Raw genomic sequence first — 20620 nt, 5'->3', positions numbered from 1 at the left:
AAAGGCGTGAGAGTAGGAGCTTACATTCCTCTTTGTATTACTAGTGCTGGAAGAGCAGATGTTTCAAGGAGTTGTCCTGTCCCTTACCTTCTGACACTTCTGGTGTTAGACTTCTTAGTGCTGCTTTTGGTTGCAATTTTCAAAGTAGTCAAGGTAGCCATTTGAGTTGCTTAATTTTTTTAATTTTACTTGCCCACAACTATTTGCACGCTTTGTAATTTAAGTGTGCTTCAATGTGCTGCTAATCTAAATACAGATAAAACCCAGAATGAAACAATCTGGGAGAAATGGCTCATATTCAGTATAAAAATAAATTCTACTTACCTATTGCTTTTGATACCGATTCATTAACTTGATAAAAATTACCTCTTGCTGTTTGCTTGTCAGTAATACAGGTGTCTGGAGAAGGCGAATCCTAAAACGCATTCTAAACTTTGTTAAACATCAGCATACACGAACTACATATCGATTGTCTTTCAGATACCTGGCTTACCGCAACTTCATGATTGACACCTATCGCTTAAACCCTCAAGAGTACCTGACCAGCACTGCCTGCAGGAGGAATCTGACTGGAGACGTGTGCGCTGTCATGAGGTAAAACCGGGGCTCTTTCAGCCACCGCCTTCACGTTAACAAAAAGAAATAGGAGCTGCGTCAGAAGTGGAAGTGCTCCAGGATGACCGCACGGATGTGGGCAATAGCCATTGTGCTGTTGATCAGCAGTTTCCCCACTTTTTTTGGTAACCAGACTATTGTATGCTGTTCTTTATTTATAAGGCTCTGTTTGCTGACTCGTGCCTACAGAGTTTGGATCTTAACTTGTGATTATTTAGGTTCTGCTCTTTAGTAAGTATGTGGAGGTTTTTTTTCAGAAATTCCAGTTTTGCAGCTGTTAGGTCAGTGTTCTGGTTGTGCAGCCCTCCCAGTCCATACATTGTCTGCAACTGGTTCCATGCACACAGCCCTAGCTTCGCTTTGCCTTTGTCCTTAATTCCCTGTTAGCTATAACAAAAATGTCATGTTTTGTTTTATGCAACATGCTGAAGTGCACTCAAGTCCTCACAAAGCTCATGCTATGTGACTTGTATTGCTGTTAGTGATTGGAGAAGGATTATAGAAGATTCTGGATCTGTGTCGGATCCAGAAACATAAACTTTGTCCTTTGCTGTCTCCTTTCTGCAGCGTCAAGCATAAACAAGGCTCCAGTTTTTCAGATTTTAATTTGTCGCGTTGTTTTATAGAGTACATGCCTTTCTGGAGCAGTGGGGTCTCATTAACTACCAAGTGGATCCAGAAAGCCGTCCCATGGCCATGGGCCCCCCCCCGACTCCTCACTTCAACGTGCTGGCTGATACACCCTCTGGACTTATGCCTCTCCATATCCGCACTCCGCAGGTGAGCCCGCAGGTCGCACTAACCTGCGTTTGCCTCGGCTCGAGCCAGTGCCGTGTAACATCTCGGTAGAATAATATACACACGATTTGCTGAAATGTTCACTTTTATGTCTGGGTTGAGAGTTTCAGGCACTCGGAATCCCCAAAACAAGTCTGCTAGCATTGTGTGCAAGTGATATTATGTAAAGTCATCTCTGTAAACTCATGTTCAACTGATTGGTTCAGTCCGTGTTCTGCTGAACATTGGTCTGAAAACCTTGCATAACTTTCAGTTCCTGCCTTTCTCGTGTAATGTTTGTTCACAGGTTCCGGCTGCTCAGCAGATGTTGAGTTTTCCTGAGAAAAACAAGGAGAAGCCTACTGATCTGCAGAACTTTGGACTTCGCACAGACATTTACTCAAAAAAGACTTTAGCAAAGGCAAGTATGTTGGGATTTTTTCCCCTGCACCATTAAGATTTCTTCCTCAAGTGTCCTCCGCAAGATGACATTGAGATGACTTCTGTCATCTTACATTCCTGTTTTAGTTTTCTTCTATCTCAATGTAGAACACTGATACGTGGTTGTGTTGCAGATCCGGTTTTGTAGAAATAAAGACATGTGCCTGTCCCAAGCTAGTCAATACTGTCAGTCTCCAGACACTGAACTCTTGTTATATTATTGCATATTTTACCTGAAAAGTTCAGAATCAACAAGCTGTCCAATAATGCAATACAGAAACGGAGATCTTTCAGCAGGGTCTTTAACTAGCCTGTTCTCCAAGGCTCAGCAGGGTTTTGCAGCCTGAGAGGACCTAGCAACAAAAGGTGTCACAAAACCATTGCAGGGGACGTTTTAGCACTGTCACTGCAGTGTGTTGTATCGGATAGTCGAAGTTGTGAGGTAGCATTGCAGTGATGTCAGTAATTCCGTAACCTCTTGCCTTCCTCCTGATACCTGGGTGCGTACCTGGTGGTGCTCGGAGCTGTTGCAGGAGTACCATGTTACTGCTGCCATGGAAGCCTGAGTTCTGCCTCTCTTGGGCTCACATCAGGCTCATTCTGTGGAACTGGTTTCTGTAAGTGCAGCGTTCCTTGGCCTAAGAGATCATGAGATAGCAGTTTAAAAAACCCAGCAAAACGAAAACACAAGAGATCAGGATTTATCTATAAAGCCTATCTGTCAAGTTTCATGGAGGAGTGAGTTTTTTATATAAGTATTCACCAAATTCATAAATCTTTTACTGGTTCTAGACTCTGGTTCCCTTTACAAGCATCTATACCAACGAACTTGAGCAGATTTGTTTGCAGAAGTTGATTACCCTTTTTTTTAATGTGTGGCAATTGCTTTTTTGGCTGTTTGTACCAGCCTGTTTGAGAACTGATCAGCTGCTGGATGATTCCCTTTGATTAATGCTCTGTGGGTTAATGATCTGTTTGAAATCTGAGAGAGGATAGATTTACTTATCCCTCACCTTAGATAAGGGTCTTTCATAAGCAGGTGACAAGCTGCCTTTGTCTTTGACATGTAATGGATTAGGGCGTCTGTAATCATGGGAGAGGAAGTTTTCACCAAAAGTTTTGTAACTTTAGGGCTATTTCAGGAGTTCGCCACCAGGTATAGATTTGGGAGTGGCAACCTTTGGAGCAAGTGATTGCTAAATATGCAGCTTATCCTGCTGTAATTACTCCATCTCTTCAGGTAGCTCATCTCACCTGTAAAGATTTAATTTTTTTACTGAGTTACTGCTGAACTGTTTTATTTCTTGGACCAGCATGCACCTTACGCAGTCCAGCCCGTCTGCCTTGGAAGCAGAGGTTTGATGGGGGCTAAAGTTACATTTAACGTAAGCCCGGTTCTGTTGAGAAGGGTGTCCTTTAAGCTGAGAGAATCCCAAGTTTGCCTGAATCGAGTAAAACTGTCTCCACGATGGACAGCAGCCTCCTTCGGCTGTACGGCAGCTGGTGAGGGGGTTAGATGTTCCGTTGTGTCTGTTGGCTGCCGCTGTCCTTCAGTGTGAACTGTAGTTTTCGGTGTAGTCTGCTCTCTTCTTGGCTTAATTTTACTCCCCAAAGTCAAGCTGACCGGAATGCCAGCAGCGCTCCCATGGATTTTTATTATTTAGGAAAATCTGCTTTTCTGTTTGCTGTATGTGCAAGCAAAGGTAGCCAGGAGAAAAGGGTGACAAATCACTTTAGCTTGGAATAAAAGGAGTTGTGGGTTCTAGACGTGTTGGGAAGGTGGGATCCGTAACCCCCAGCCTCCACGGAGGCTGCAGGAATGTACTCACCTGCGTGCCTCAGCTACGTAAGTAAATCATGTGAACCGAACCACTGTACGAGAGAACCAGGGACTGGTTACCTCTAGTATGAAAAGGTCCATCTTTGAGTGGATTAAATAATAGATTCTTCCCTTTTCCTTCTTAATGTGCTCTTCTAAAAAGTTCTGTGCAAAAATGCCTGGTTTTCACTTTTCCCCCCTCTGTCTTTTGTAGAGTAAAGGTGCAAGTGCTGGAAGAGAATGGACAGAACAAGAGACATTGCTGCTATTAGAAGTAAGTTCACGAGGGCAAACTCAAAAGCTGGGAAACCAACACGTGCAGGATATTACGTGCTTTAAAAAAATCTACGTGTAGGTTAATGCATTTTTTTTTCAAGTGGAGTTAGATGACAACTGCATACCTTAACAGAAATGGGAATAGCGAAGCAGAGTTTATAGTGGGAAGCGATCTCTTGGGACTCAACTGATGTAGCTGGAGAAGGAGGGTGGTTGAGTGTCTGTGAGCACGGCTGCCCCTCTGGCCCTTATGCTTATGGCTCCTGAACTGGTAGAAGGTTACAGCTCTCCCTCCAACCCGTACCTCTGTATTTTTTGACCATCATGGCTATGAGAATGTTAGTACTAAAAAGGGATAACATCTGTGTACGAGAGGGGCTTCGTGTACTTTAAGGTTCGGTTCTGTCTGACTTGTATCTGCAAAGCAGAAATTAAGTGTTAAAGAATGTTTACGTAAACTCAAGAACAGATCGTGCAGTGCAAAGAGGTCTCTTCATTAAACGCAAATTACAGTATGAAATAAATGCCCTTCAAGTAATGGTTTACCTGCCACTAAGATGAATATTTTGAAATTCTGATAAATTTAAAGGTTCCTGGCTGTGCCATAGCATGTTAAGGGAAACTGCTAGTTTTTGAAGTTTAAATAGTTAGGAAACAGATGAGTCTGTTTCCTGTCTCCTGCCACTAAGAGGAGAAGCTTTTTATTTGGTAGCTCCCTAATCCCGTACATCTACTCATTCCCTCTGCCACATAGCTCCACTTGATGTATTTAAGGTTTTTCTGGAAGTCTACAAGAAATATGCACAAGATGACTCAAATCACATTGGTACTGTAAAAATAAGGTCAAAGAACTGTTAGTGCAGTAGAATCCCACTTTATCCCCAGACTGCTTAATGTGATGCTCTTGAACCAGGCGGTAATTGTCAGGTCTCGTGCAGTCCCAGTCTAGGATGAAAGCCATCGCATGAGCTGCGCTGCAGAAGTATATTCCAGTCTTTCGCACTCACATCAGGACAGCGTTGTTTTTCACGGCGCTTCGTCAGAAGAAGAATCTCGGTAGCCTGAAATAATTAATGTGCTGCCACTTCCTATAAAGAAATTCTCATCTACCTAGCTTTCTTTTACAGGAACATTTTCTTGATGTAGAGGTTGGGTAGTTGAGGGGTTTTTTTTTTTTCCCCTTTATGTCATTCAGGGTGCTGGTATAAGAATTCTGATTTGGGTTTGGTTTTTTTCATGTTTGTTTTTACTTGCAGAGAGTGCTTAAACCAGACGCAATTGCATGATTGTTCTGGCTTTTTTGTCTTTCCATGTGTCAGTAAAGCCATTGAGAAGTTAATTTCCTAAGGAAGAGCATGGACAATGGATCTTGACAGTGCTTGATGGTGCTGAACAATACTCAGCTTCTGTGTGTGGCTGCTTTTCTGAGCTAGCCCAAGTGCCTAATCAGCAGCGTTCTTAGACTCAGCCTTCACAGATACAGAAGTGTGTTCATCAAATAACCTAATGTTAAAAGAAGAAAATCTCTTTTGGCTAAGACACACTCTTTAGCTGATACCGTTCTATTGGCACATGGAAAAATTTTGCTTATTGAGTGAAAACAGCTAAGGTGTCTTTCACAGCGTTCTTGTATGGAGAAACAAGACTAATATCTTGATATGCTGGCTTCTGTGCTTACCAGTATTAATATTTAAAATTCATTCTTTTGTATGTTTGTAGCTTATGGTGATACATAGCAAGTAACAGCCTAATGAAATAATCCAGATGACATATTCTTCTTTGTTTCAAAAAACAAACAAAAAACCCCTAAGTCTTGAGATTAGTTTTATTTAATGTGAGTTTAAATTAATAATGCTTTTGTTCTTCATTCTTTGTGGATTTAACCTATAAATAAATCAGTAAAGAGTATATCAGTTCAAGCATAAGTAATTCAGCTGTAACAAGCCAGCTCAGTCCAATTAAATCCTCAGGGTAGCTTTGGGCAAACATATATGCAGTGAAGTTCCAAAGACTAAATCTTATCTAAAATAATTATTGTCCTTCTGCCTGTTGACTGAATAAATTGGGGGGAGGAAATACCGTTTCTCTCTCAGAATCATCTTACCTGCCACATTGCTTCTCCATATCTCCACGGAGCACTATTCTTGCATAGTTAAGTGCATGTGCAGCTATTTATAGTAAGGAGAACTGTTGTGAGAGCTAGTTTGTCTAGCAGAAAAATAGCAAGCAATGAGGGAGAATGAGGAGAAAAAAAAAAAAAGAACAATCCCAAACCCTTCATGGCCATGAGAAGCAAAGCTGCTCTTAAATGCTAGTGTGATTAAAAATGGATAGACAGTGACACATAACTTGTAGGACTGAGGTGGTGTTAATAAAAGTGAAATGAAGGTTGAATGTTGAATAAAGTACAACCTAGTGAACTAAGCAGTTTCTTGTTTCTTTAAACACTTGGCCAAGATCAGACAGAGGTCAGGAGAACAATTCCTAAGCACTTGGGGACCATCGATTCCAGTGGTACGGACTGGGCTGTCCAAGGTACTCTGTCCTTTGCTCATTCCCAAACCAAATTATTCTTTCCCTTGAGCTTTCAAAACCCTGCGTGGTGTCTAGCTCATGGGCTTCGACAGTCCCTGTATTTTCTTTCCAGCTGAGCTCTGCTGGAGCACAGCGTTCCTGTGGTCTGGTATTCACCCAGCGTTCTAAGGGAAGGAGCAGGGAACTGGTGCCCTTCTGAAGATAAACTGGGGGTTTTTTTCCCCCCTCCCCACCCAAATTAAGCAGTGAGACCTAGCTATGAGAGGGAGAGACTTAAAACAACCAGGTAAAGCCTTAAATCACTTTCACGTCAGGGGCTAAAAGGTTCCACCCGCTGCAGGCAACTTGGTCTTTTTTTTCTCCAATTTGTTCAGTGCCTGTCGGATCTCTAACACGTTTGGATTTAACTCATCTGTCCTTTCAGTTAGTCTACTTCCACATCTTTGAAAATGCTACTCAGTTTGTGTTTTCCCCAACTGATCCGTGACATGCCCGAGGCTCCTGTTCAGGCAGACCACTTTGGCAAGAATTCTCACAGCTTATGGCTTAGCTGCAAAAACGCTAAACCGCTTTTCCTCCAGAACTGCTGTGAAGAAAACGGTATGTTCAGGAACTCCTGGAGATTTTTTTTTAAAAAATATTTTTTAAGTGTTGATGGAAAAGACTGGTTTACACATAGTCGTGCAGGTGAATGTCTTAATGCGCAACCATCACGTATACAATAACTTCTACCTGTCACTAGTAACTCTGCTGAACCACGCAGCATACTAACTTGGTGTTCTTGTGTGTACTGCTCAGACGTGTGGGATGTATCCTCATCGTGTTATCTGACAGATACCTGCAACTCAGATAAATAGGAAGGTGTTTACCACCCTTGCTCAGGCCTCCAGTACTGTTTTCAGAAGGCTCCTGATACGCCCTTGGAATTGTCGATCCCATTTTCATTTTTAAGTTTAATGTATTTGGCGGAAAAGTCAAGCTACCTTTTTTTTTTTCTCCTAGGTGACTGGACCATTAATCATCTCAGTAATGTGAAAGTTAGCAGTTGAGGATACTTAACTCTTATTGTATGCTGTCCAAATGCTTAAATAGCTAAACAAACAGGTTTCAGGGGGGAAAAAAAAAAGGATAATACTCTATTAGGCTACCATTTTGGGTTTTTGCAGTGGTCATTTGTTAGTGTTTAAACAACTGGTGCAGAGATGGTTGGACTCGATCTTAAAGGTCTTTCCCAACCTAAATGATTCTGTGATTCTATTCTATGGCTTCGGTAGTTCATTGTCATTAAATTTTGTTGAGTTTTCTTAACCAAATTATAAGATCTTTGATTTAATCTGGAAATTCTTACTTTATCAGGTGGCTTACCTACATAATAATGATTTGTTAACCTGAACTTAAAAATCAAATTGGTTAACAGTTGCTAGAGAACTGATCTCTTCTGGCTTTGTGATACAGAATATATTTTCCTCTTTTCCCTGGTATATTGATTTGCTGCTCTTCCATTTTCATAACATCTGTTGGATCTGCAAACTGGAGTTCACCATCATGGCTAGCGTATGTGTGTGAAATAAATCCTGTTCCTGCCCTGAAGCGCTTAGTGTGTTAAGACACAAATGAGAGAACACAAGAGTGCCCTCAGGGGAAGTAGTTATGGGAGTTAAAAGAATTGGTGAGACTTGGTAGGATAAGCAAACTTACTTCTCTGTAAAGCTTTTCATGTGAAAGCAAAACAGGGAAACACTAACTATGCAAATATTATTAGTAAATCTTCTGACCATTCTTTTTGCTACAGGAACAGCATCTCATGTGATGATCCTTGCAGCTTAAATTTAACTGATATCCCAGGGAGATGTTCATATTTCCTATGCAGAATAATTTTGCTACCAGAAAAAATACGATTTTAAATAGTTGTCTGATCCTGATTTATTGTTTCATCACCAAAATAACTAGTATTGAAAATATTATTGCATAAAGTAAGGGGGTTTTCCGCCAGAGTAGTCAATGTATATACAACGATTTTCATCTTTTGCAGGCTCTGGAGATGTACAAAGATGACTGGAACAAAGTCTCAGAGCACGTTGGGAGCCGTACCCAAGATGAGTGCATTCTTCATTTTCTGAGACTCCCGATCGAAGACCCCTATTTGGAGAACTCCGATGCGTCCCTGGGCCCTCTGGCTTACCAGCCCGTACCTTTCAGCCAGTCTGGCAATCCGGTAATGAGTACCGTGGCTTTTCTGGCATCGGTGGTGGATCCCCGGGTGGCGTCAGCCGCAGCGAAGGCCGCCTTAGGTACGGGTTTGCCCCGGCAATTTTTTTTTTTTCACTTTGTGTTTACAACTTTGCTCTCTGTTAGTCTGCTCTTAAAATCGGCTGTTTCTAGAGTTTCTTCAGGCTGGGTAACGAGTTGTAAACCCAAATTTACACGTATATAGAAAACAGGTCTACTGATACCCAGGTTTGTGTTCTGTTGTTACCGAAACTGCCGTTTTACAGGCAAGTCAGAATAGTTCTTAAAGGCCGCTGAATGTCTACAGATGGCTTGCATTTCCCTCTAGTGCTCACCGACTATTGATAGGGTCTGCAAGCACCGCCTAGTAGTTGGTGTTACTGTGACCACTGTCGTTAGTTTAGCTATGCGTAAATGCACAACGCTAAACTTCCAGTTTTCCTGTTCTGCTGTGTGAAATTATCTGCCAGGTATATGTGTCCTCTAAGAAACTTGATTAGATAGTGCCTTTCACTTTTCTCCTTATTTTTCCACGTAAAAGACAATTTTACATAATTGGGAAGAGACTCTTCCCTACCACATTTGAGAGAGAAAATTAACTACCTAATGTGAAAAGAAAGAACTTACACATTTGAGAATTTGTCATGAGATTTATTGATCTGAGAAAGCAGTAATTTCTAATTTGCTTTAAAACCCTCCCAATATAACACTTTCTGTGTAATTTTTAACAGAGGAGTTCTCTCGAGTCAGAGAGGAGGTACCGCTGGAGCTCGTTGAAGCTCATGTGAAGAAAGTACAGGAAGCAGCAAGAGCCTCTGGGAAGGTGGATCCAACATACGGACTGGAGAGCAGCTGCATTGCCGGAACAGGTCCAGATGAGCCAGAGAAAATCGGTAGGCTGTCCATCAAAATGCAGAAATTTCTGCAGATGAGGTTCCTTAGGCATTTTCCTCTGACTCAAACCGTAAGTTTGCCTCCGATACGAGATGGGAATCGCGGGTAAGGAGAGCGTGACAGGTCATTGCGCTTCTGCTTGCTGCAGGATTCTTAACTCTTGACACTGAATTAATGAACTTAAGACCAGCTTTCGTTTTAGAAATTTGTTTTCCTGCTCTGACTACGTGGAAATGCCGTTGCTTAGGATGTGTAGAGTTGAGTGGCCAAAAATACCAGAGCAGAACCTTTCATGCCAATTCTGCGGGGATTAGAGCAGTTAGAGGATGCTGCCTTTCTAGCAGTATAGTTACAATAAAGCAAACTGAGTTTTACCGGCCCTTTGTGCTGCAGCTGAATCTACAATGTCGTATCACACCTGTTGGTAACCAGTTTCATGTAGGTCGTGTATTCTGAATACGTTGCTGACCATGGTGGTAGCAGGAGAGGAACATCTTATTGGTACACCGTGATGCCACAGTTCTCGGCTCTGGGGGTTGTACAGTACGCTGCCGTACAAACAAGCTTAGAGCTCCGTTTCAGTTGAGCTATTTTCTGTAGTATTCGGTGGATATTCTGGTAAAAAGTCTGTTATCTGCAACTTTGACGGGTGCAAATTGTTTATCCATTCCTGTGGAGAGTAAAAGCATATGTTGTGGCAAGTCCCAGTGAAGTGAAACTCTTCCTGTTTAACTCTATTTTGCTTCTCCTGCCACAGTAAAAGGAGTAGACGCGCACATTTTGCTACAGACCTGCTGACTTTCTCCTCTTGAGTTTGATACAGATCTACCAGCTTCTCTGTAGATCTTTATTTTTCTCTGCAGCATTGTTGGCTGCTGTTTTGTTCAGCTCATCACAAATCATTTTTGTGAATTTAGTGACTAGATATTTAAAGACACGTACAGCTTTGGGTAAAACCGAACAGAATGTAATCTAGATTGACTGGAAGGTTTGATTTGGGCTGTGCTTGGGCATCTCATAGTTGACCTGCTGTCACCCCATCTAGAGACATGAGCAAGGTGCCAAATTGTGTGATGGGATCGTGAGGGACCTGTGTTGTTCTAGTGCTGTTCAGTTACCAACTGCTACTCTTACGTGTGAAGATGCGCGTTTACTGTTTATGGAACTTAATGTCCATTGTAAAAACTACACTTTTAAATTAGATTTAAAAGTAACACTTAGCTCATTAAGATATTTTTTAAATAGGAAAGAAGTTAACAGACCACTCAGTCCTTCTGTTGCAAGGGCAGGTGGCAAACGGAGACCTGGTTACGGAGAAGGCTGAGGTACTCAATGACTTTTTTTGCCTCGGTCTTCACCGACACGTGCTCCAGCCGCACCACCCAAGCGGCAGAAGGCAAAGTCGGGGCTGTGAGAATGAAGAACCACCCGCTGTAGGAGATGATCAGGTTTGAGACCATCTAAGGAACCTGAAGGTGCACAGGTCCATGGGGCCTGATGAGATGCATCCACGGGCCCTGAGGGAACTGGGGGATGAAGCTGCTGTGCAACGATCCATCGTATTCGAGGAGTCATGGCAGTCCAGTGATGTTCCCACTGACTGGAAAAGGGGAAATATAACCCCCACTTTTAAGGAGGAGGGGGAAACGAGGAAGACATGGGGAGCTCCAGGCTGGTCAGTCTCTCCTCTGTGCCTGGCAAGATCATGGAGCAGATCCTCCTGGAAACTGTGCTCAGGCACATGGAAAATAACGAGGTGACTGGTGACAGCCAACACGGCTTCACTAAGGGCAAATCGTGCCTGACACATCTGGTGGCCTTCTGTGATGGGGTTACAGCGTTGGTGGACAAGGGAAGAGGGACTGACGTCATCTACCTGGACTTGTGCAAAGCATTTGACACTGTCCCACACAACATCCCTGTCTCTAAATTGGAGAGACATGGATCTGACAGATGGACCACTCGGTGGATAAGGAATTGGCTGGTCGGTCACACTCAAAGAGTTGTGGTCAACGGCTCGATGTCCAAGTGGAGACCAGTGACAAGTGGTGTTCCTCAGGGTCGGGATTGGGACTGGCGCTGTTTGACATCTTTGTCGGTGACACGGACAGTGGGATCGAGTGCACCCTCAGCAAGTTTGTCGGTGACACTGAGCTGTGTGGTGGGTCGACACGCTGGAGGGAAGGGATGCCATCCAGAGGGACCTGGGCAGGCTGGAGAGGTGGGACCGTGTGAACCGCATGGAGTTCAACAAGGCCAGGGTCAAGGTCCTGCACATGGGTCGGGGCAATCCCAAGCACAACTCCAGGCTGGGTGGAGAATGGATGGAGAGCAGCCCTGAGGAGAAGGACTTGGGGGTGTTGGGGGACGAGAAGCTCCACATGAGCCGGCAACGTGCGCTGGCAGCCCAGAAAGCCACCCCTGAGGCAGCTCAGTGCCTTGGGAAGATGTGGAGTACGTGCTGAAAAGGGAACGCTAATGTCTGGAGTAGCTGCTTCTCCCTGTTCTGCAAAGCTCTGTTGCACAAACTGACAGCAAGCGTCACAGCTCTGTTGAAGGGGCAAGGCTTTGGGGTTTACTTTCAAGTCTACTAGTAAACGAATCTAGGCATGACTCCATCTGGGACTAAGTTTAATTTGATAGTTATTTTAAAATAAGCGCAGCTTAAGTTACATTTTTTTCTTACTGAGGCTTCGTTTCCCTTTTCCATGCTCTCCAAGTACGGGCGTCACTGAGGTGCGTTAAGGACCTCTGTAACACGTACGCTGCTTTGAGCCTTAATTCGTAATCCTGCGGTGCGACCGTGGAAGTTTCCCGTTGCTACCTCGCTGGTGACATCGCTGCTCTGTGGGTTAGCCCTTTCTCTAGGAGAATTTGCACACAAGTTGCAGACAGATTTTTGAAGTCCTTGTCATTTAACGTGGGGAGTTGGAGAGCAGATGACCAGAATGCGATTATTTCTGAATGAGCTGTGCGGTGAGTTCTCTAAGTAATGCTGTCCTGTTAATGCGATTTGTATTGGGCTGTGACTAATGGAATAAATTAGGACAACAGCAGATGGTTCTCCCTGGGGGAGCTGCTCGGCAAGAGTGAACTGGGTCACTCAACAATCTGCGGTGCCTTCCACCTCCAAAACAGCTTTGCCCTGGAGGGCGCGGGGGAGTCCATAGCTTGCGCTCGCAGAGGTGTGTGTAATACGTTGACGTGCGGCGTTGTCGTGTGCGACTCCTGAAATGGAGCTGTGCGTTTGCATGGCCAGACCTGAAGTTTTATATCTAAATGTCACTACGGAGAACTAAAAATATCTACTTAGGGTTCCATGCTATAATTAAAATTCATCAGTTGTTATATTTTAGAAATAAAATATATCATAGCTCTGTAATAGTTTAAAAACTCTTTAATATTGGTGAATTATAGGCAATGTGGAACGCGGAAGGGGAAAGCACGACTGGAACAGATTGCAGGAGCTTACGTTAATATCCAAGAATCTCCTCTTAGGTCTTCGTTGTTGGTTTTTCTAAAAGCTGATGATGGTTCCTTTTAAATTGCTGTAGTAAGGCTTCAGCAGAGTTAAGAGGAGGCTCAGGTGGTTCAGACGGTAGACATCGTCTTTCGCTTTCAAGGTAGTGCCCCACGCTAGGTTACGGAGTCCGGTAGGTGAAGATGTTCTGCATCTGTTGTAGTCCAAGTGACTTGAGGAGAACAACCCAGGGATGCTGGCTCTTCAGGCTTGTGGTTAAGCTCCAGAGAAGGGCAATATCCAGCCTGTGGTACTTAGTAGCTCTAATTACGCCTCCACTGAGTATGTGGGCTTTCTTAATGGCTTTCCAACGGCGATTAGCGGCACTGGCTGCAGGTACGGGCACTGAAAGACGCACGAGGTGGTCTCCCAGGTGCCTGTGCTGGAGGCAGTAACGTGTGCTTTAGGTTTTATTCTAACAGGTATTTCACTCAGAGTAGTTCCACTGGCACACGTGTACGGGTGCTTCACGCTGTAGCTCGTCTGTGACAGTGAACGCTGAGGGAATGGTGGTCTGAGCTACTGGCTCTGCTACAGCTGTAAGTGACTCGAATGATTAAATTTAACATTTTATGGACGACTGTAGCATTCTCAAATACGCGTACTAGAACACTACACGCAAGTATACATACACACGAGAAGTTATTTTCCTTCATTTTTGGCAGGAGGCTTTCTGTCATGGTCTCCAGGGTGTGCTTTAACTCTGAAATAATGCAAGCGTTGCTAAAACGGGCACGCTCCGAGTACTTCAGTCACTTTGCGTGTGCCCAGGTGTCTGTGAGCTACTTCTGTGCCGCTGGAGGATTGAGCCCATCGATCCTCTTGCGACGGACTCGTGCAGCTCGCACGAACGAGAGCTGCAGCAGCTTTCTGTGGACTCTCGGACCTTCTCCGTGGAAGCCCACCTGGTTGTTGTGCTGTTTGCCTGTGAGCTGTGTGAAGCAGAAACAGAGGAAGCTTTGGTGGCTGTGGAGTCCTGACTTAGTGGGGAAAATGTAAATTATGATTTAGATAATAATGTCATTATCATGTTCAGACCCAGGATTTTTCCATAGCTGTGGCATATTTCCTCTCAAATATTAATATTCCAGCCTGACTTTTGGCAGGTTCTGTGTGTTGCCTTGGTGAAAACAAAGGAGACCAGGGTGTCTTGAGGGTGTCTTTAAACTATTTGCTGAGCTGAAGCTCACGCTAGTGATTCCGTGCGTTTATATGTGGGGTTTTGCTTATTGTTCCTCTGATGACAGTGGAGGTGCTGTATCTGCTTACGCTGCAGGTGTCTGTTTGCCGGTAATGCAGTAAATTCCTACCGTGAAATATTTTATCATTTTACTTGTCGACCTAAAGTCAATTTAACTTTTCCGTAAAGTCTCTGGGCTTCATCAGAAGTCAGTTATAAGTTCTTCATGTATTAGAAAACGGGGCTCTGTGTTCTTGGTGATAGGACACAAGACAGAACAAGCTTCCATGGAGACGGAAAATACTTGGTGCTTCAGGTTTGAAGAAGGGCATGGAGAGGCGATGTTTCCTCGTCTGCAGGTGGCTTCTCCCTCTTGAAAGGTGTCTTGTGGTGTCTCTCAACCATCTGCCTCTTGCTGCTTTAAGAAATCCCGATAATTTGATTGCCCACAGCCTGCAAGGTACAATGCCAAACCTGGCAAAGAGGGTTAAAGAGCATCGTTGGTGCCATGGAAGAGGGATTACAGGGTCTTTCTCATTTAAATTAAGTCTTCCCCTTTCGTAATAGGGACATGCATCTCCAGCAAATCAATTCCTGTTTGCATTGTCAGTTATATATTTTCATTAACCTTATTAGATCATGCAGGAAAATCAGTACGGTTGTGTTTGTATCGAACTGAGAGGCAGGAGTCATTTCTGGCATTCTCGTGCAGAAGGTCAGAAATGTTTTGGGTTTTTTCTGGTCCTTTCCTATTTGAATTGGAGATTAATTTTTACAGGACTCTTAAATGTTTTGAGGTACTTCCAGCAGTCTGTAACTTAAAAGGAAAAGCCTGCTTCATCCTGGGTAAACGTATTTAACCCCCAAACTAATAATTGATAGCTCTAATTTTCTTTTTCCTTACATATCTAGGATTTCAGCCTGGTCCCCTCAATGTACACAAGCGCAGAATGGCTTCTGTCGGTGGGAGCCGCAGAGGCATAGCACTGTCACTGCAAATAAGGGCTTAGTAGCTAATACAAGCAAACAGTTTTCAAAAACCATTGACTACAACCTGCCTAAAGTTGTCATCCTAATTTTAAAATAACATTTATTACTACAGCCAGGACTAGAAAACCTAGGTTAAATCAGGATGTTTGCAATAATCTTACTGTCACACATACATACCTTCTGACTCTCTTTGTAGCTGAACGTGTCCCTGCGTAATATAAAAGAACGCTGTTTTGGAAGGTCTCTCTCAAATGTATTATGACGCAAGGGAGAGTCCAAGGGCAGTTTTCCCTACTGCGAGATGCTCTATGGGCTTTTTTCCTTTGAGAAAATTTTCTCTAAAGGGGTTGTCCCATTTGCTGTGGAACTTTCTCTGCAGCTGGAGGTGGTTGACAGCCCTTACCATGGTCTACAGATTGGTCTACAAATTTGCCCAGAAGGTTGTGGGTGCCTCTTCCCTGGCAGTGTTCAAGGCCAGGTTGGATGGGGCTTTGGGCAAGCTGGGCTAGTGGAGGGTGTCCCTGCCCGTGGCAAGGGGGTTGGAACTGGATGATCTTTAAAGGTTCCTTCCAACCCAAACTTTTCTATGAAATAAAAAAGGAATATTTAATAAAACTTGCCCCAATACTTGCAGAGAGTGAATAGGGGAACACTTAGAATCTATGATAATGCTTGACGTGCAGTGTGTTGTAAGGCTACACAAAGTCATCCTGTGCTGGTGTCTTCAACTTACAACTCCCTGAAAGGAGGGTGTAGCCAGGTGGGGGTCGGTCTCTTCTCCCAAGGAACAAGCGATGGGACGAGAGGAAACGGCCTCAAGTTGTGCCAGGGGAGGTTTAGACTGGAGATCAGGAAACCTTTCTTCCCCCAAAGGGCTGTCAAGCCCTGGGCCAGGCTGCCCAGGGCAGTGGTGGAGTCCCCGTCCCTGGAGGGATTTCAGAGCCGTGTAGATGTGGTGCTTGGGGACATGGGTTAGTGGTGGGCTGGGCAGTGCTGGGGTAACGGTTGGACTCCGTGGTCTTAAGGGTCTTTTCCAGCCCAAACGATTCTGTGATTGTAACTGCCACAGTGACTCACCCATTGCTGGATGCTGCTTTTCTGAAAAACTTTACCTGAAGATGGGAAACCTTGAAGTGCATTGTAATCGGAAAACAAACCCCACCACATCAAAAATTGAGTTTAGAGTAGAAAGGCAGATCAGTCTTACCTAAAAGACTCAAGAACAAACTGACTTTTTGAGTAAAGCAGAAAAGTTTGTGTCTTGCAGGACTTTATGGCATTTTATAGGAGCAACTTAGATGATTACTGCCTTACAGCTTTCTTGGCGTGATTCAGTCTAGCAAGGAGTACTGTCACCTGTGAAGTTTTGCGTTCCTGAGCAACTCATGTGTAGTTGTGTGGCAAGAACCTTTGAGGGAATTCTTCCCCTCTCAGAGTATAAACGTGAAGCTGCAGGTTTCTGGGAGAACTGCTTTGGACTAGGAGCCTTCGACAGATGAGATGGTAGCCCCACGGTCGAGATACTTGCTGCTGGTACAGGATGCTGAGACTTGAGTCTCTGCTCAGCCTGATTCTGTGCTGGAGAACCTGTGCTCCAGGCTCTCATCTTCCAGAAGAATGAACAAATTATCAAGTCGTGAGCTTTAAAGAGACAGATGTCTCCCGGTTTTGACTTAAAATTGTCCACAGACTAGAGCTTTTCTGACCTGTTTCACTCTGACTTGGGGTTTTGCTGGAAGCAGAACTTCAAAATTGCTCCACTTCTCCCTGTAGTTAAGTTTTGGGTTGTTTATACAAAATAAGAGACTTTTTTCTTTCAATCACACTGTATCCCAATACTAGGAATCTTGGAAGTTCTTGGTGTTTGGGCTAAGCTGTGCCGGAATGAAAATCTGTGAGTTGCTGTGCAGTATTTTCCTAGTTTGAGCTCATGATCTTCCATTCTACCGACCCAACCACGCTTGGGGTGTTCTGCACTTTCTCTCTCTGTTTTTGGGGTAGAGGAGAATAAAGCTTTCTTTGTATTCAAGCCCAGTTTGGAGCTCTGCTTCTAGGCTTGAAATAGCTGTCTGGCCAAATCTAATCTAGATTTCCCCAGTGACATTATTGGGTGACTGAATCCCAACTCTGAGATAAAACTTCTGGGGAGGTATGTCCCCAGTCTCCATAAATTGAATTATGGTGGCAGATACTTCAGAGAAGTAGGTTTATCATCTTAAAATAAGCCAAGAGGAAAACCATTATCTTTCAATCAGACCTTTTAGTATGTTTTTCTATGTATGGAAGAGACTTTTGTAAAAGCTTCTGTAGAGAACTGTTGCTACTAAAGCCGGACATTGTGTACATCTGTCTTCCTCCAGTGCAGCACCCAGGAATTACCGGTAAGATAAGGATTACAGAAAATGAACGCCCAACACCAGCTAATGTCTTCAGAAGCTTAGAGATGGATCAGGGCTTTTCACCAAGAGTTTTATCTTGGTTTGGCAGCATGTGTTGGAGTCCATGATCTAAATAAGCTTCTCTAATGCCTCTGTACACTAAATTGTACCAGAATTTTTGTTCTCGCGGGTCAGAGATCCTAGACAAGGAGTACGAGATTGTGCTGACACTTCCCTCTTGTTCTTGCGCAACAGCCGGATGCTGCAAATAGATCGTGATTTCTTGGACTTTTTAAACAACGCCTACGCAAAATACCAGGAAGTAATACTTTATTCAGACACCTTCATGGTATTCTCCATCAATATGCTGCTTGTTATCTGCTTATTTCAGAGGTTTGGTGTCGTTAGTAGGAACATTTTAAATAAATGCTTTGTAAAGGAATAACTTAATGAAGGGTTAGCGGTGAGAGATGCGTCCGAAGCGCAGGAATGTACTAACTGCTGCTAAAGCACTTCTCTTGAGGTGCATGCATCCAGCACGTGGTACTGTGCTTTTTTTATTTATTTTTATTTCCTTTTTCCTTCCCCATTTTGGTCTCACTTGTATACCAGTTAGGCTAGTCTTCTATTGTAGATGCTGACGTTGGGGTGATTAACTGGTCAGCTGCTACTCAAAAAGCGATCCGTAACGCAAGGGTGCCTGGCTCTGTTTTGGCAGAACTCTTCAGATATCTCTGTAATAGCGGTCTGAACACCAAACAGACAGTAAATAAGAGGTTACAAGCCTGAAGAGCTCAGTCTAGTCAGCCAAAAAAAAACCCACTGTGAGCACTAGCAGGAAGCACGTAGTTGTGTATTGAAGCCAAGGCCTTCTCACGCCTGGTGGAAAGGCACCTGAAGGTGCTTGTGGTCAAGGTCAGGTTTTTATGGGCATCTGGCAAACTTGTTCTGGGTTCTGAATATGAAGGCGTAAGAGGCAGCGGGTGCTGTCCAGACCCACGCATCCGTGGCAGTGCGAGAACCTGCCGAGTGTCCAAATAGCTCATATTATAGATTGATATTTAAACTCACCATGAGCCGGCAACGTGCGCTGGCAGCCCAGAAAGCCACCCGTGTCCTGGGCTGCGTGTCCAGCAGCGTGAGCAGCAGGTCGAGGGAGGGGATTCTGCCCCTCTGCTCCGCTCTGGGGAGACCCCCCTGCAGTGCTGCGTCCAGCTCGGGGGTCCCCAGCACAAGAAGGACACGGAGCTGTTGGGGCGAGTCCAGAGGAGGCCACGGAGATGATGCGAGGGCTGGAGCACCTCTGCTCTGGAGACCTCAGGCTGAGAGAGTTGGGCTGGTTCAGCCTGGAGAAGAGAAGGCTGCGGGGAGACCTTAGAGCCCCTTCCAGTCCCTGCAGGGGCTCCAGGAAAGCTGGAGAGGGGCTGGTGCCAAGGGCAGGGAGTGCCAGGCCAAGGGGAATGGCCTGAAGCTGCAGGAGGGGAGATGGAGATGGGATGTGAGGCAGAAATCCTTCCCTGTGAGGGTGCTGAGGCCCTGGCCCAGGGTGCCCAGAGAAGCTGTGGCTGCCCCTGGCTCCCTGGCAGTGTTCAAGGCCAGGTTGGATGGGGCTTTGGGCAAGTTGGGCTAGTGGAGGGTGTCCCTGCCCATGGCAGGGGGTGGAACTAGATGGGCTTTGAAGTCCCTTCCAACCCAAACCATTCCAGGATTCTATGATATACTTGTAGCTTCTTATGAGTGTTTCTCAAATGACTTGTACTCTTCTGTTTTGACCTCAGAGGAGAGGAAGACTTCTTTGGTGAGACACTAGATGAGATTTTTGATGACCAATTCAGAACCAGAGGCTGCAGTTGTGTAGGTGAGCTGCTGCTGCTCTCTGTAGAGGTCTCTTCCTGAGCACATGCTTGGCACACTTTTCTTTTTTCCGTAGGGAAGTACTTCATGACTCCAGTATGGAGTATTGGCTGGGGCTGTCTCCTGTGACTCCTCAGAAGATTCAGGTCATGGTGTAAGGTTGAGGCTTCACCTCCTGGAGGAGTGCAGGAAATTGTTATTGCCCGGAGAACTCAACTGGTGGTTTTACGGAGAGCCCTGCACATCTTACGACGTCTGTCAGCAATGCCTGAAGCCACTGGGGAGAAGTCAGAGCTCACCCAGTGCCGTTGTCATCTTCAGCATTTAGCACTGAAGGTGCAACTCCAGCTCTGGTTTCTCAAACATCTTGGAAAGTGTTTTAAAAAGCTGGGAGTTGAGCAGGCTGTCGTGTGACAACATTGTCAGGAGTGTGTCCATCCAGCCACAGCTCTGTTGCTTATTTGTTTGGATGACTGTATTTCGGATGCGGGGGAAGCTTTCAGAGCTTTCAGCTGGTAACTTGTGTTCTTTTCTTGCTTTTTGCTGAAATGCGATTCGTACCTTGGTTAGCACCTAGGCAGCTCCACTTGGGCTCTTGAGCTGCTTTTTTTTTTTTTTTTTTTTTCCAGTGAGAAGGCAAAATAAGTGTTAGGGTTTAACTCGGATTATTTCATTGATCCACTTTTCAGTACAAACCCACAAGTCTTGGAATATTACAGCTGAGGAGGAAGCAAGAGGATGAACCGATTGAGGTCTGAGTGAGAGCACTGTCCAGGACCATCTGCCACAGCGCTACACCTTTGGGCCGGTCTCTTTGATTTAAGCTTCATTGTTCAGTTCAGACTCCAACACGCACTTTGAATGTATTATTGAGGGCTTGGATACAATGGCAGAGTGCTTTTGGGAGAAATGTGTTGGAGGAACAGCACAAAGAGCCATATAGGACTGGAGAACCAGTTGGTCGTCGTCTTTATGCGGAGCAGCAGATACGCAGGGTGTGAAACGAGGTTTCAGTGCTCACGGTTTCGTGGCAAACCAGTGCGGAGGATAACTATTCACTGCCTTCAGCTCCGGCGGTTTTGGGGCCAGAAATAACAAGATCCTTAGTGTTT

General features: G+C 44.6%; 1 protein-coding gene across 6 annotated transcripts in view; it reads left to right on the top strand.

Annotated features, from left to right (window-relative positions):
* Positions 1-20620, top strand: part of SMARCC1 (SWI/SNF related, matrix associated, actin dependent regulator of chromatin subfamily c member 1) — a 94322-nt gene that overhangs the window by 43439 nt on the left and 30263 nt on the right. For all 6 annotated transcript variants that reach the window (XM_054818352.1, XM_054818351.1, XM_054818353.1 and 3 more), the window contains 6 exons: positions 481-594; positions 1242-1395; positions 1700-1813; positions 3867-3926; positions 8496-8754; positions 9424-9585. In XM_054818352.1, the coding sequence (XP_054674327.1) occupies positions 481-594; positions 1242-1395; positions 1700-1813; positions 3867-3926; positions 8496-8754; positions 9424-9585 (863 nt within the window). The remainder of the gene's footprint in view (positions 1-480; positions 595-1241; positions 1396-1699; positions 1814-3866; positions 3927-8495; positions 8755-9423; positions 9586-20620) is intronic.

This window comes from Grus americana, chromosome 2, assembly GCF_028858705.1.
Source record: "Grus americana isolate bGruAme1 chromosome 2, bGruAme1.mat, whole genome shotgun sequence".
NCBI lineage: Eukaryota > Metazoa > Chordata > Aves > Gruiformes > Gruidae > Grus > Grus americana.
The sequence above is the reverse complement of the archived record's forward strand: the minus strand, read 5'-3'. Positions and strand labels throughout refer to the sequence as shown.